General features: G+C 41.1%; 1 protein-coding gene across 2 annotated transcripts; it reads right to left on the reverse strand.

Moving 5' to 3' along the window:
- Positions 1 to 411: 411 nt before the first annotated feature.
- ppp6r2b (protein phosphatase 6, regulatory subunit 2b) lies at positions 412 to 15303 on the reverse strand. Of its 2 annotated transcripts, XM_085779351.1 has the most exons (26): positions 14604 to 15303; positions 12916 to 13086; positions 12650 to 12805; positions 12427 to 12525; positions 11923 to 12109; positions 10760 to 10897; positions 10602 to 10667; positions 10380 to 10492; positions 10179 to 10292; positions 9873 to 9993; positions 9238 to 9399; positions 8896 to 9129; positions 8706 to 8770; positions 8506 to 8621; positions 8287 to 8372; positions 8105 to 8182; positions 7921 to 8018; positions 7780 to 7837; positions 7351 to 7472; positions 7077 to 7252; positions 6805 to 6961; positions 6602 to 6681; positions 6284 to 6494; positions 6044 to 6067; positions 5032 to 5151; positions 412 to 3906 (listed from the first exon to the last, which is right to left on the reverse strand). In XM_085779351.1, the coding sequence occupies exons 3-26, from the start codon at positions 12775 to 12777 to the stop codon at positions 3873 to 3875; spliced, it is 2787 nt and encodes a 928-aa protein (XP_085635477.1). In that variant the 5' UTR covers positions 12778 to 12805; positions 12916 to 13086; positions 14604 to 15303; the 3' UTR covers positions 412 to 3872. The 2 variants fall into 2 exon arrangements, with proteins under 2 accessions (XP_085635477.1, XP_085635478.1); XM_085779352.1 differs by lacking the exon at positions 6044 to 6067 and having other exon boundaries at positions 14604 to 15157.
- Positions 15304 to 16299: the final 996 nt, after the last annotated feature.

Genomic DNA, 16299 nt, shown 5'->3' on the forward strand with positions numbered 1-16299 from the left:
GAATGTGATGACATACATGGTGGATCTGAGCCCAGGAATGAAAACACACACCCAGAACAAAATGGCAATGACATATAGATAGGACCCCAAGCGTTGAGAATATGAGAAGTGTGTGAGCAAAAGTGGGAGGTGGGGGTCTTCAGCCTCCTCCTTCATTGTCACACAAACTCATTTTATATTCCCCTGCAGCACAGTGAGCTCTAGGTGACGGGCAGGTTTCTATTTGAACTAGGCGAGTAAGTGACAGTAAGAGACACTGGGAAGCAACATAATCCACAAGGTCACCTGCCCCGAAGGTAAACATACTCCCAAGTCCCGTCCCTGTGTTTGTTCTGTACGTGAGCGTCTGTGTGTGCTGCGCTGTGTTGTGTGTGTGTGTGTGTGTGTGTGTGAGACAATCACAGGCACTCGTCTTTGTCTGACATTTATTAGGGTTCATATCTGAATGTACAAGCTAATTTGACAACAGGTAACACACACATTACTCTCTAAATGAAGAAAACAAAACAAAAACAAACGGAAAAAAAACAAAAAACAAAAAAACACCAGCATCAGTCCACTTTACAAAAAAGGCATTTTACAACACGGCTGTCTTTCACACCACTTCCCCTACACACACACACACACACACACACACATACACACACACTGATGTAATAAGCTATAATGTGAGCCAGATTTGAAATGGCCTCAGTGTAAGTTACAGACGATGGGACGAAGTAAAAACGTATCACCTATTGTCTCTCAATTAAAATTATGGGCACATACTGTTCAATACAGCACATTCCCAATGAGGTGAATGAGGCTAATGTGCAAACTTAATGGCACTTAAAGATGACTGAATCGTACCTCATGCCATTATGCATAACATCACACCGTACCCGTAGCTACACCCTGCACACACACACCCACACTCTCAAGGTGAACACACACACACACACACACACCAAAACACAAAGATAAGGGTCAGACGCAGTGCTTAGGTTTGAGAAAAGACAGGATGACATTTTTCTGACCCTTTACACAACCCTGCCAAAAAATAAAATAAAAAAATAAATAAAAAAGCCCTGTTTTTCTTTTCCGACCCTGACTTAGACTGAGCACAACCTCTGTACAGTTCCACTTCAAACAGCTCAAAATGCTTAACAGCTAAAAGCAAAAATAGTGGGACCTACCATGAATTCTTTCTACATGTAACATCCTCTCCTACTGCTGATAATGACCATCACATGACTTCATAAGAGAAAAAAAAACACATGGAAGGTATCCACAAAAGATTGCTTTAGATAAATCTAGACCTGTTAAGACTATTGCGAGAAAGGAGGCTACTTCACACATAATGAAACCCAGTAGTTCACTGGTGGGAAGACACACTTTGGCTGAAAGCATTGGAGAAAAGAACAAAGTATATCTAAAGTTATCTACATGATTCACTTGTTCAGGTCAAATTTTCCCACCTCTCCGAGTAGGGAAGAATATGGTGGCCCTCGGCACCACCAAATAGGAACCAAAAAAAGTGCTTCTTGAAAAAGTGCTTTTAAAATAAATACAACAATCTATGTAAATCGTTCCATAAGCATATATGCAATTAAAGTCAACTCCTGCCCTGAGAAAGAGAGAGACGAGGAGAAAGATAAAGTAAAGCGTGACTGGCACTTAAAGGACAGTTCTGCTTTATTACAACTTGGGATCATGTTTTTGTATTTAGGTCATAATTTCTATTGGTAATAATGATTAGACTGTATTAATACAACAGAGCCAACGCGTCATGTCAAAGTATCTGTGTGTCTGTTCTTTTTTCTAGCATTGGGAATGCATTTTACACATTTGTTAAGAGTGCAAGGATAAACACAGAGGATTTTACAGAGCAACGATGAATGTAAACACAACTTTTGTCTGTTTACAAGAAAATTCCACAGGGTAGCTTTCATTAGAAAAATATGTATTTTGGGATTAATCAATTCATTGTTTAGTCTAAAAAACAAAATCCTCACAATCCAAAACGCAAAGATATTTAGTTTGTCGTCTCGTCAGACAAAAGAGCTGCATATCCACACAACAATGAAATGAAATTAGAATTGGATTTTTTTTTTTGTGATGTTTGATTTTAAATGTTTTTCTGTTGATCATCTATTGGATTACTCAATTTGTTCATCTTTAGTTGATAATCCATCATTATGTAGGAAAAGCACGGTGTGTACCCACAAATGATATGAAAAGAGATAAAGGTTTAAACAGTATACTGGTCTGAACTGAGATGGATTTTCTCCAATAGGTTTGGAATAACCTGAAATTTTGTTTAGAACCAATGACTGAAAAAAGACACAAGTTATAATAAAGCAGTGTGATCCTCTAGGTAATTAATACACAACATGTACTGCACACTCACATTCTCACACACACACACACACACACACTTCCACACTCCATGTAGGAAGCATGTAGCAGAGGAACAGGAACTGATGCTGGGCCATTAACCGCAACACAGACATCATTATTGCCTCATTTCAACAGTACAACACACACATACAATACACACGTTGCAACCTGCAAAACAACCGCCTTTCCATACATTGGATTTATTCCAAAAATAGATATAATGTGTATATATACTGTTTACATTTATATTACGTTTACATATTACCAAGAATAATCACAACCTAATACAGGTTCAAATTTCACAATATTACATTTAAACAGCTCTGAGGGTGATATGAGTTGGTATGTGCACATCACTGTGTCTCGCAGGGATCCTTTTTTTTTTGTTTTGGCGCATGTACAGATATGGTTGTGTATATTACTGTGTGTGTGAGTTATGTGTGTGCATGCGTGTGTGTGTGTGTTACACAGGTGTGCTTTCTTTGTATCTGCATACCTCGCCTTTGACCTGAGAATTCACTCTGTACCTTTGACAGTGCTCAAACACACACACACACACACACACACACACACACACCTACACACATGGATGCGACAACACACACTCACATCCACACACACTGACAGACCTTTAAACTACATGAATTTGTCAGAGGTTTGGGGAGAAGAAGATGCTTGATGCTCCAATTGACAAAAAAAAAGAGCATTTATCTTCCGCATGATCAAAGCAAAGGAATCTTACTTGGACTGAGACTTGGACTGGATGTTTGGGGAAAAAAAAAAAAAAAAGTCAAATTATTGTCACTCACACATTTGTACTAATACACTGTCTGCCTGGCATGTACATTGAAATGCTGAAGACAAAATGGCAACTAGCTTCGCAAGCAACTTGGCTTTTGTAATCTTGGCTGATTATTTGAATATAGTTTTCCTTACTAAAGTGTAAACAGTGAAATGCTTTGCTAGAAAAATTCACTGGGCTGTGACTTCATGCCCAGAGAGCAGACATGCTCAAACAATCTGAAATTCTGATGCTGAATTTAGTAAAGGATTCAAGAATTTCAGACTGATGTGTTTTGTTTCTCTTAAGATTAAAGTGCACCAGCTAGCACAGCGTCACCGCCGCTCATCACAACAGGCAAGAGTGTTTCACTTTCCCAGGGTCAATGTGAAAATTGCATGTAAAAATAGTTGAAATGTAACACACTTTAAGCTTTGGGGGGGTCCAGCACAATGAAATCTTCTTTAAAAACATACATTCTCCTTTCAAGCGAATCAGATTTAATTTTGTCAAGAGATACAGAGGAGACATCAATAGCCAATGTGTAGATTTGTGGCATCCGACATGCCTACTGTTAAGGGCTGTTTGACAGTAAGGATGTTCTGACACAAAAAACGGCATTGAAGAGCTGCTAATAGGAAGCAAAGGTGACATGGCTGTTTGTTGAATGGACTGGTGGATAAGCGTGTGTGTGTGTCCCTGTACCGCATGGTTAGGCCGGTCCATTAGCAGAGGGCTCCGTCTCTCTGTAAGGTCAAAAAAGACAAAAAGAGGACAAAAGTCAGAGAGGTGTGTTTTTATTCTGCAAAACATTTGAAGATGTGTCATCACAACTTCTGGCATGGAATCACCTGAATACAAAGGACATAAAAGGAATCTGGTTTACAATCATTAATCCCATGAAACATGTCAAAATGAGTTTATTATTGGGTTATGAGTTATGAATAAAAATATGTTTCTGTGAGGTCAGAATGACCCGCCTTGAGTACCCATATCTAATCAGTTCAACTTTGTGTCCATGAATGTTTTTGCCTTATTTAAAAAAACAAACAAAAAGAAAACACCAAGGACAGTCCACAAACCATATGTAATCGACTCGCAACTTGTTTTTTTGTTAGCTGTAACATTGGGGTTCTCAATAAATACTGCAGCTTTATCTCCCTTGATGTTTGGATGGTGTCAACAGTCTCAAATAAGGGCGTCACACTAAATGGAAAATGGGAAATGGGTATTTCCTTCTGTATCTCTATGGTTAATAGTAGAGCTTTACCACAGACACATTTTACTATAATTTTACTACATTATCATTTCAAGTGTTTATTCTGAACAAACTGTTTCATTTTTCAAAACAAATTCCTGGTTAAGCTTACATTTTTGCAGTGTAATTATGTCATACAATGTAACATGTGGCATTTGAGTTGTGAAAAAGCTCAGTAGGAGTCCTGTAGTACAACGTACAGTACGCAAAGGTGTGCAGTGACCTTACCCCTACTTTATAACTTATAACAATGGACACTTGAAAAATAGCAGTCTGCAATGACCCAGATTTCAAAACACAAACAGTAATATATATTAGTTTTGTCACATTCACAAAACATCTAGTGTTTGGCAAGTTTTAATTTTCCTCAGTGATTGAGTCGCTGATAGATTTTGAGTTGTCACAGCACAGCACATAAAGTACAGGTATAGCTAATAATATTAATGTCTGGGTGTGCCACTAGGCCACACCAGTAAGTCATCATCTTAATGTTGTAGGTTACACCAGTGTTTCATGTCAGAAATGTCAGGAGTCTTACAAGCATTTGTTTTGTGCAGTGACATTACCCCTACTTTATCCAGCTGTACATATAATCGTACAGATATGCACTTACTGTGTGACAGCAGTCGACTGGTTAGATGGACTGGCAGTAGTTTGGCTGGGACAGTCTCCATGTTGTTGTTTCTCATTACCTTTGACAGTGAGCCCCTCTACTGGCACCTTAATCGCATCGCTGCAAAAAACAAACAAAGAAACAAAAACGCACATTAACCAACTAGAATGACCGCCAGGGGGCTCTCACCTGAACTGAAACCATGGAGGCCAAGTAAAGATGCTAACAGCTGGAGGCTGCAGCTTCTGGCTGCTCTGCATCACAGTTGTCAGTTTTCAGCTCAGTTCACACTGCTCACTACCATGGCCAGCGCACACAGCAACCTGTGTATCCACTTCTCTTGTACTGCCAGCACAAAGCAGGCTGTGACTGGCCAAAGTCAAACTGAGTTAGGTATAAAATTTTCAAGGTTTGTCACAATGTATTTACTCTAAAATTCAAAGTAGGATCCATTTAAATGTATCATGCTCGTAAATGCAGTGTTTGTTAGTAATTTCGTACTGATTTGTTAGAGAGTTGATATGTTGGATTGGTAGCAACTTTTCCTCATAGCATGCTATCTGATAAACTGTTAGTAGTGTGGTTTCTCTGAGGGAAAATAAATCATGTCAACTTGAATCTCGTCAATGTTTAGGACTGAGACAAGAATGGTCTGGATCATATAACCACAATGAGTCATACACTGCTCTCAGTTTTTGTTGTAAATGCCGAAGTTCATGCTGGGTCGTGTCATTGAGACCAGTGGAGTTTGGCTATCACAGGATCATGTTGACAACATGAGATGAGCTTAGCGCAGGGACCTGCAGGTTCTCTACAAGTCACCAATTGTGGGTTAGTACAGTTTTTCATGAATTAGGCTCGGCCGCAATTATGGCAGAAAGGGATTGTTATTACTACACGTCTTGTTTAACGCAACAAGCAAACAAAAAACCATGTGGAGGGTCTGTGCCTCTGATGGCCGTTTACAACTTGAGGAAAGCATTCCACACTCGAGCCCTCAAGCACAACATACCGTCTGACTGCTGGTCTGAATACTCTGGAGTCAAAGGGAGATGAGAAAGGAGGGAACAGACAGGAGGAGGACGACATCAGGAGAAAAACAGCGAAGGTGGAAGTAAAATTGTGCGGGACAAAGGTTGGAGGAGAAGGGAGGGCTCTATAAAAGCACTTGAAAGTACAATAGGAGAAGGAGGGGGTACACATACACCACCCACATAGAGCCTGCCCCTCATTATTTGGTGAACATGTATACCTGGTGAAGACTGCCCTCTCATTTTTAGCGTCAACAGTGAGCCGGATGGTCTCCTTGCCAGCACCAGTGGTGATGGTCTCCATGGTGACCGTCTCACTGGATGTAGACTCTGTCTTGCTTTCTTCCTCGTCGCTGTCGGAGCTGCTGGAAGAAGAGCTGTCGGACGCCACAAGTGGGGCTTTTCTTGCAACACACACGCTCCATACACAAGCTGCAGAGAGTGAAGAGGGAATAATCTGAGCATATTGTGTCGAGTTGCATGAAGCACTTTCATTTTTACCATTTGTAGTAAATAGCCGCTTTGCTGCGGCAACTTACGGTTCTGGTTTGGTTTGGTGTTATCTGATCCACTGAGCTCTGAGTCAACAGGAGAGCTGCATCTAGGGCCAGTTTCAGAGCTAGGTATATGTCATGCAAATAAGAAAAAACATTATTTGAATTCAAGGGGTCAATCAAATACAATCTAATTTTTATTAACTGTGACCACAATTTCGATATCTAACACAATGACCCAGACTCACCAACAGAAAGGCTGGAAGTCTGTGAACTTGGCCCACCCTTTCTCCTCTGCATCTGTGGCAGCCGGCTGGGAGGCTGGAGTGTCCCATGCTGCGAAGCCCGCTCCTGCTGCAGGTGCCTTTGAGTTCACCTCCCCAAAGTCTGCTATCCAGCCAGTGCCTGCATATGAACACAGCAGCATACACACTACGTAAAAACAGCATTTGCTCACAACCTGTTTTTAAATGTAGAGGAAACATATTTCAGTATTTTTATAAGTTATCGCATGTCTCACTCTTTGTTGTCTCAGTCTGGCCTGAGCTTGAGAAAGGATCCAGACCATCTTTGCACTCCTCTCCTTCCTCTGAGTCGGAGTCTGCTGCCGTGTCAGAGACCTCTGTGCCGCAGGTTGCCGTCCTATCACAGGCCTTGCTGTCTGTTTGACTCTGGGAGGACTGTGACCCACCAAACCTTGTAACATATAAAACAAACTTTTTTTAGTGTGTTTGCTTTAACAAGGAAAGGAAGGAAAACGCTCAGAGCATCTGTGTCTCAGCCTGCGTGTTTACCTGTTCCGGGACTTGGTTTGTGTTGCATAGTTGATCGCTTTCTCCTCCCAGATGTCCTCTTCGTCATCATCAAAGGGCTGAATTCTCTCCTTGGAACAGGCCTCGAACACGGCGGTGTTAGCCTGCATAGAACATGTGGGCACAGTTTGAGGAATATACATCAAATATTCATAATGCCATACTAAAACTTAAACCCAAATTTATCTGTATTTTTGTTACCACTGAACCAAATCCCTGCAAAGTAAAAATAAGGTAAAACTGTCCGTAGTGTGTGGTAAAGCAACTTGCTTTTTATATTTTTCTGCTTGCTGGTGGGTATATAAATCCTTAATGTATCTTGAAGACATTACAGCCACAATGAGTTATAGAAATACAACTTCACACAACAATTTTTTTCAACTTGCATATGAGGAGCATAAATACACTCACACTGTCCTGGCCTCCGTCAATGTTTATATTTATTTCTGCAATCCGGTCAAACGTTGCCCTGCAATAAAAGCAGAAATCACTCCATCAGCACACAATGGCAATATTACACTGAGACACAGAGAGAAATATCAGTTCATTTACCCAATGCTGTCATCGTGATCTGTAAACTCCTCGTCATTGAACCCAAACTGATCCACAAAGTTGGCCGTCATTTGCTGAATCTGGTAATCTGAAAAGGCCTAAAAGAAACATGAAAAGGTTGATTTACCTAACTACAGCTGGTTATGGAAGCGATGTGTCTGTGTGTATCCATATCAAAGTGTACCTGCTGTAGTGTCAGTTCTTTTGGAAAGGGGCTCTCCATATCATCCTCTGAAGAAGGGCGTGGGTTTCCCGTGCCAATCTAAGTAGGAAAACATCACCACAAAGGCAACATTTACATTTTTCTTAATGTTTGTTAAACAATTAAACAATCAGCTACTGTATGTGTGTGTGTGGTTTCATTACCAGGTCTATGGTGTTCTTCCTGTTGGTCTCTGACAGGGTCTGGTCCACAAAGGTTTCCCAGCGCCCTCTATAGTCTTCTGGCAGATCTACATCGAAAACAATATAACAACAGCATTCAAGAGGCATAGTACAGCAGAGGAACACTTGCACCAATTGCACCTTTCATTAGCACTTTCCTACATGTATGAATGCATTTTAATAGTTACTGTCCAAACACACCTGTGATGAGGCTACTGATCTGTGTGTGAACTGGGCCCTTTTCCAGGTTGTGGACGACTGTGTTGGCAATCCTGGTGAGATGTCCCATGTAGCCTCGTCTCATACCACCTTCTGATCTGAAAGGAACATGCTTATTTAGTTTATTTTGCCTTTATCCAAAAGCAACACAACAAGAGAGTCATCATCTCAAATTTCCTTACTGTATTTTATCATTCCCTTCCCAAGCCTCTAGGATCCTTTGGACAAGGTGGCAGTGCTGGAACAACTTGTGAGAGAAACACAAGGCATCAACTGATTGTTTTAATTGAGAAAAAAGCTGCCACAGTGGCCCATCTAGTAGATCAAATACTACATAAGCCCCTTGTTTCAAACACATACAAAAACACCTACATGAGTCACCATTAAGTTATGTGCAGAGTTGTCAGGGGAGAGAGAAGGTTCCAAAGTTGGGGTTTCAATCACAGCCTGGTCTTGTGATTCGTCCTGATGTTGCATGAACTTGTCCTGGGACCCCAGGCCAGGCTGGAGTCTCATTTCGTGTGCACAGGGCCGGAGGATGGCAGCAACACAAAGCTCCACTTGAAGGTGCAGGAAGTTGTTCCATGTGTACTTGAAGAACAAGTCCTGAAAAAAAAAGCATACGTTTTCCGATGGATCATTTATCAATTCTCACATTCTCTACATTGCACTTTGAAATAGCAAAAAAAGATTTTGTGTTTTAGGTCATCTCACAAGAAGCAGGTCCATTGTATTGAGTCTGCAGAGTTCCTGTGCTACGACTGCATGGCTTGCAGAGCTGGTATACAGCAGGGAGGCGACTAGTCTGGCTACGTGCAGGCGCGTGTTCCCCAGTGGCTCCTCCAGCACACCCAAAGTAGTCAGCATAGGACTTCGCTAAACATACACAAAACAAACAGACATGCTTAAAAAAGCACAGATAGAAGGAGGAAACACCAGCCTGGCTGACAATCAAACATAACTGAACAAAGGGAATTGCTGCATATCAAACTCAGCTCTGGACTTGCTTAAAATATCTCAATATTTATAGTCTGTTCTCATTTTCTGCAAGTGAAAGAACTTGCACATATGTTTTTTTGATTTGTGCCAAGCCCTTTCTGCTTTTTTGATCCATGCATTTGAATGGCACCAGAATGAACTGAATGTATTGTCATACATATTGATCATGTGTTATGTCATATTACAATAGCTAATATCACAGGCAAAACTATTGGTGTCTACATGTGTCATTGCTATTAGAGTGTTTCTTATGATGTCTTTAAATGTTAATACTGTCCACTCCCCCTAAGCGAAGCTGGAAATAAAGTTGTTATTGTTGACACATCTAACATGCGTCTATGTTTATGTACCTTGGGTGGCTCCAGAAGCAGCTGGTGGAAGTGGATCAGGTGCGGTTCGATGGCCAACAAAATGCTGCTGTTAATATTGTAACTTCTCTCAAATCCCTGAGCATCCATCACACCATCCACCCTATCATAAAACACAGAACAAAAACATATGGAAATAAGAAAATGGATGGATAGAATCAAGCAACATAAAGACAATTTTAAGAAAATTATGACCCCAGGGGTCAAATGAAAAATGACATTATTGTAAGTTGTAAAATAAAATTACACCATGTTACATTTAAATTTTCTTTCAAATCTCTCACTCACACAGGTCTCCTGATTTCCAGCAAGGTCAGAAGTACTTGAATCCCGTTAACGATACAGCTCTCAGTCCTCTCTCCTGAGAACATATTCTGCAACAACTGCTCCACCGACTCCTGCCTGTAGAAACACATGCAGTATATTGCAGTCTCTGTATCCTTTAAAAGAGTACGAGCATGTGTGTGTTTGTGGATCTGTCTGACTTACGACTCCAGCACAGTCAGCAAAGGGTCGGGCTGTGAAATCTCTTGGAGCTGATTGGCCTGGTCTCTGCTTAGACGAATGATGTCGCACAAAGTCTGAGATGCATTGGACTGCCTCTGTGAGAGGGAGAGCACACACACACACGGATACTCTTTCTTGTAAATGGTAAATTTTGCTTCATAGGGTAATTTTGTTTCATAGAAAAATATTGAATTGCTGTCCTACCTCCTCATCTCTCTCAGGGTGGATGAGCTCTATCAATCTCTGGGCCAGCTTCTCTTCATTCAGCCACTGTTGGAAAAAAAGAAATCTGACATTATAACAATGCACAATATTAGTGTGTAATCTGTAAAAGGATCAATCTGCATCAATTTCTCTCATACAGTAAGAGTCTCGAGTCGAAGAAGAGGGGGCTCCACACAGCTGATAAGTCGCAGGAGCACATCCATCATCGCTGATGTATCAATATGCTTCAGCACCAAGGAAAGGAATCCCTCCTTCCGTCGCAGGAAACTAATCACCTAAATAAAACAGGTTGAACACCACAACATGACACAAAGACATAGAACTGAAAATTGGCATCCTCATAATCAAGGGCCTGCAGACACTCTGTCAGTTTTCAGTATTGTCCTGAATATGTGGAACAATGTTTCTGGAAAGACACAAAAGCAGATGTTTCAAGACCTGTACACAATACAAATCACTCAGACACTCAGAATGCATTTTTTTAATTCTTCCCTGTCTGTTTCTATACACAGCCCAGTCATCTTAATGAAACTTTCTTTAGTGTGTTATAGTAATTTAGCTGCAAGGTTGAACCTTTTGAACCTGGAACCAATAATCACTGTCAGTCAGTTAATTTACAGCAGGTATGTCAAGCAGCTGTTAGTCAGAGTGGTGTCTTTGAAGTTGCCTCACTGAAAGTCTCATAGATTCACTTAGATGCACACATATTTACAAAAGCTACAGCAAGTGCCAACATTACATTTATACTTGGTATGTGGACAAATTCACACATTTGCATCCAAAACCTGCGTATGAAAATGAAAATATCCTCCATAGCCTGAAACCAGTAGAGGCAAGGGTGAAAATAACTTTGTGAGAAAAGAGCTGACTGCAGTAAATTAAGTGCAGACCAGAGACCAAAGTGATGTTCAAGGTCAGAGAGTCTTCAGAATCGAACAAGTAAATCAATAATGTATGTCACAGCTTTGGGAAAATTTTCAAGGTAAGTTCTTTTCTCTGGTTTAACAAACTGTTCAGGTGGAGCCGGCTGACCTTGGTACCCTCAGGCGAGCAGCACCACTGACTGGATAAAGCCTGAACTACGCACGCTGTTGTGTTGCAACATCTGCATTCTGTCATTTCAAGAGGAATTAAACTTAATCACCATCTTGCCTGAGAGTCATTCACAGAGCAGTTTTCATTATCTTGCTGTTAAGCACCCCTCAGACTTCCTGAGGTGAATCATGACAACACAAAAACATGGCTGCCGTCTTCCCTGGGTATGCTATTTGATTTACTCATGTGAGTGTGTGTGCGCTACCTGCTCAGTCTTGCGTGTGATGAGGTTCCCAATTGTCTTGCTGAAGAAAGACGCCAGGAGGGGGTTAAGTGGGGATGGCTGCTCCAGGAAGGCATACAGAGTTTCCAACAGAGGCTCCTCATTACCCAGCTTATCATTGATCACTCCCACATCACATGTCAACAACTCGCATGCTATATTTGGATACCTGCAATAAATGAAGAGAACACATTTGGTAGTAAAACAAAAATCAATATCTTGTTCCCTACCTTAGTACTCTGAGAGTGCTGAACTGGACTAAATACAACATGATCTGAAACATCATCAAACAGGCCAAGTACTTTTGCAATTTTTCCAATGCATTATTAGTCTCATAGTTTAGAAAAACTTCTTTCTTTCTTTTTTACCAATCTGAGACCACCAGCTCTCAGCTCTACTGCAAAATGGCAGGTAAGTGACATAATGTAGTGCAGCACAGTACAGTACAGTATACTACATCAGCATACTCAGCACTTCAGCACCTACTTGAAGCGTCTGGTCTCCTCTACACCAGCAGGGGGCTCTGTAGTGATCATACGGACCAGCTCCTGCATGCACTGGTCCTGGCACACGAACAGGAGAAGTCTACAAATCCATAATGATGAGAAAACACACACCGTTTGTTGGTTTGCACCGTGAGATGTTACAAGAACTGATATGTAATGACATTAATGTGCTGCTGATTTGCTTAAGCTGACAATGAACAGACCTCCTGTTTTGAGCCTTGCACTCCTGCAGAACATCTTCCTCATCCATGAGCTCAGTGAGCGTGACATCCTCCTTGTCCAGCAGAGCCTCCAGATGAGAAGACGTGTGCAAGTCGAACTTCCAAAACATGGCTGACGTCACCGGCACACACACTTACCTGTTGACCAAAAGAACATGTGGCATGGGGTTAAAAAGTGTGTTACATTCATGAGAGATTTTTTTTTTGTGTGAGCATAATTGTTGTGATACAATATACAATGCTCTTACTTTTGGACAAGAAGTGGCACCGTCAGTTGGATCTTACGAAAAAGCCCTTTGCCTTATTGACATTGTACGGCCTGGACATCAATCAACAAATTCACACAATTAAGACACACACACAGCTGCTACACTCATACCAGAACCAGGCACACGAAACCAGGAGAGAATGTCTTCAACCTACAAATGAGAAACAAGACAAACAAAAACAAATATAAGAGAATAATTTCCAGGAAGATTTACTCTGTCTTCTGTAGAGCCAGAAGAAGGATTCAAGTCAGCATTAGGGCAGATAGTAGCCTCACACTGCCCTCTGTAAAGAGCAGGAAGCAGTGCATCTGTAATTGCATTAGTGCGGCACATCTTGAATTGACATTACCCGACTTGCTTTGTGAGAATGAACTCTCACATACAGCAAACATTGACTGGAGTAAGAATGACAACAAAAACAAATCCCATACAGAAAGAGACTTTGAACGCATGTGTGTGTTATGGGTGTTATGCTTGTAAAGAGGGATGCTGTATCTGCCAGTAAGTAGGACTGTAGGTCTCACATGTAGTTGACATGTTAGTACAAAGTGCAAACTTGTTGTAATTAGGTGCAGGGATGATGACAGTTAAACAATGTGTGAGGCAGGCAGGAGCTGTCAAACTGTGTGATTGGCTTAAAAGCCATCATCAGAATCAGATGCAATAAAAGAAAAACAATCTTAATAGAGCTGGCTTATAATTAGTATCTATTAGTCCCTTGTTCATTTGATGAAACAGCTGATCAGCCTGAGGTGAACGTGCCACTGCGCTAACGTGTTTCTCTAAATTGTGAATTTAAAAAAATGGATATGATACCTGCTAAGTCAGCAATCACGTGAGTAATATATACAGTGTCAAAATGAAACTTACACATTTAAATACATCATTAACGCTGATTGCATAACAGCAGCGATCTCTACAGATCTCTATGTTGCCCTCGTGTGCACATCCCTTCAGTAAACACGCACAAAGCTGAACAAACATACAGGTGTTTTACAGCTCAGAGAATCAACTTCAGGAATTCAATCTCTCCCCACAGCAAGAAATTGATATTTAAAAAAAAAAAAAATTCACAACAACAACATCAGCAAAACCATGGTCAGCTTTAAGACAGGCCTCTCTGCCGTCCTCAGATCAGCTGTTGACGCTCACTGTGTTAGCTATAAACGGATATTAGTCATGTCAGCGGAGCCGTCATTAGCAGCGTGGACCTTGGGTTAATTAGCTTATCCATACAGTTATCGTAACTTCACGTTAAGTTACCATATGTCGTGTTACCGACCCCCTCCCACCACCGCTTTAAAACGATGCTGCCTTTCACTCTGCACCCTGCTGCTGCATGCAGTCACATAGCAAAAACTGGCCCGCTAGCAACGCAATGTCCCACTCCTGTTGCTAACGTTACCGGAGTGTTCCGAGCAAACGACGTTTACATTAAAACCTAACATGGGGTCAGTCATCCGTCAGAGCGGGGGGTAAGGTGGATGTCCTCCCGCTGTGTTAGTTACTTAGTTAGCATCACGGTCTCTCCTCCGACCACTTGACAGTCAGACGGTCGGCTCTCTCTCTCTCTCTCTCTCTCTCTCTCACACACACACACAGGCTTCTTTCACGCTAGGAAATATGTCAGGTTTACATCATCCGTCCACAAGGCAAGCTACCGTTACCTGTTCTCCATCATCTCATCGGTCGTCATCTGCAAAGGCTGAATGGCAACTCGGCGACTTCGGCTGTCAGTTCACCCGGAGGAGGAGGCCCATGGCTGCTGCTGCTGCTGCTGCTGCTGCTGCCTCCTGTTCAGGACTGCGTTGCTGTAGCTTTGAGAGAGACTGGAGACTACTACCCTTTCCCGGTTGCAGTGTCATTTAACGCTACACTGCCGTTACACGGTGTGGTTGGCCTGCGGAGGAGCTGTATTGACACTGTCTATATTGTACTAGACGGCAGCAGCCAGGCAGTTAAAAAAAAAAATCTGTCAGATTTGGAAATCAAAATGGCGGATACTTAAAACGTAATCAAAAGTTCAGCTGTCCATCAACTGAGTAAGCACTGTGTAAACAACATACTTACCTGCTGTCAGTCACCATGGCTGGGTGATACAGCATCATCTGCTGCAGAAGAAATCCATGACTGTCAAACAAAACTCATCTCAATAGGAGAGAGCAAACTACATTTGAGTTTAAAATTATGCTAAAGAATAAAAATAAAGCAACTGATTTAAATCATGTTTGACAGGTGTTTAGGGACTGACTTTCTCCCTGACTTCATGTTGGATATTGACATACCGGTATTTATATGCAACTTTAAGCAAAAGGGATTAGACATTTTTAAAGGAACTGCAGAAAAATTTAAACTCAGCTTGTCCATGACCATGGACTGAGATGAACGTGAAGTTACCGAGTTTGTGCATGTGCACCAGAGCTGGACTTTTAGACTGTCAGGTATTCATTATTTTACCATGCCTGCATCTGTGGCTACACTGTGACGGTGTGTGGACCTGGCAGTCACAATTGTTGAAAAAATTAAACATGCATTTGCCATGGTGATGATAAACCCTGCCGAACAAAAACCTAAGCACCAACGTCTCTCCTTGCAGACATCAAGGGAATAATTTCATAAAGGCTCCTTAACATTTCTGCTGCTTTTGAAGAAAATTCCAGAAAACTTTACTGAATTATTGTAGCCACATATTTTAGGCCCAGTAAACAATCCCCTCACCCTTCAGGCAGTGTTCACAGATAAATTGTTGGCTTGACTCTTCCTTTTGCCAGTGAATGGAAGTGTCCAGATAACAATAAAGCTTAAATAAAAACCACCCACAAAGTCCTGCATCGAAATTCTTATTTCAGTTAGTGCAGAAGTATCTTATCAGTATCATCATTAGCAATAACAAGTAAGTGGTGCCTTGTTTCTTGAAGTTGATTTAATTTCAATTAACTGCTTGGTATAAGGTGGTACAGTTTGACACATTTTCTTTATATTTTATGACTATGTTTTATTTCATAATAATTTAATCAGAATAACAACAATAGCTGTAGAGTAAATGTATGAGTAAATATTAGTGTTGTAGTGAACAGAGGTATAAAGTTACATTAGGAGGAATTGATCAATCAAAAGCTGTACTGAGCAGTTCTTCACACCACTCCTGTAGGCTTATGTATGGCCATTACTTCAAATAGCCCTTTAACTTGCTAGAATTGTTCATTGCTCAGTTGGTGCTATTTAAAAAAAAGTAGTACAACCAACAGAAGAAACCTCTCCCTCTAAATGTGTCAAACTTTGTTGAAACAGCTGTAAGGTTTTCAAATAATTTATGCTGAGATCTCAGGTTCGGTGCTTCATTTTTTTCTTAACTGATTTAAA

The sequence above is a fragment of the Trachurus japonicus genome, chromosome 6, assembly GCF_045865225.1.
Source record: "Trachurus japonicus isolate A0001 chromosome 6, Traja_1.0".
NCBI classification, from domain to species: Eukaryota; Metazoa; Chordata; class Actinopteri; order Carangiformes; family Carangidae; genus Trachurus; species Trachurus japonicus.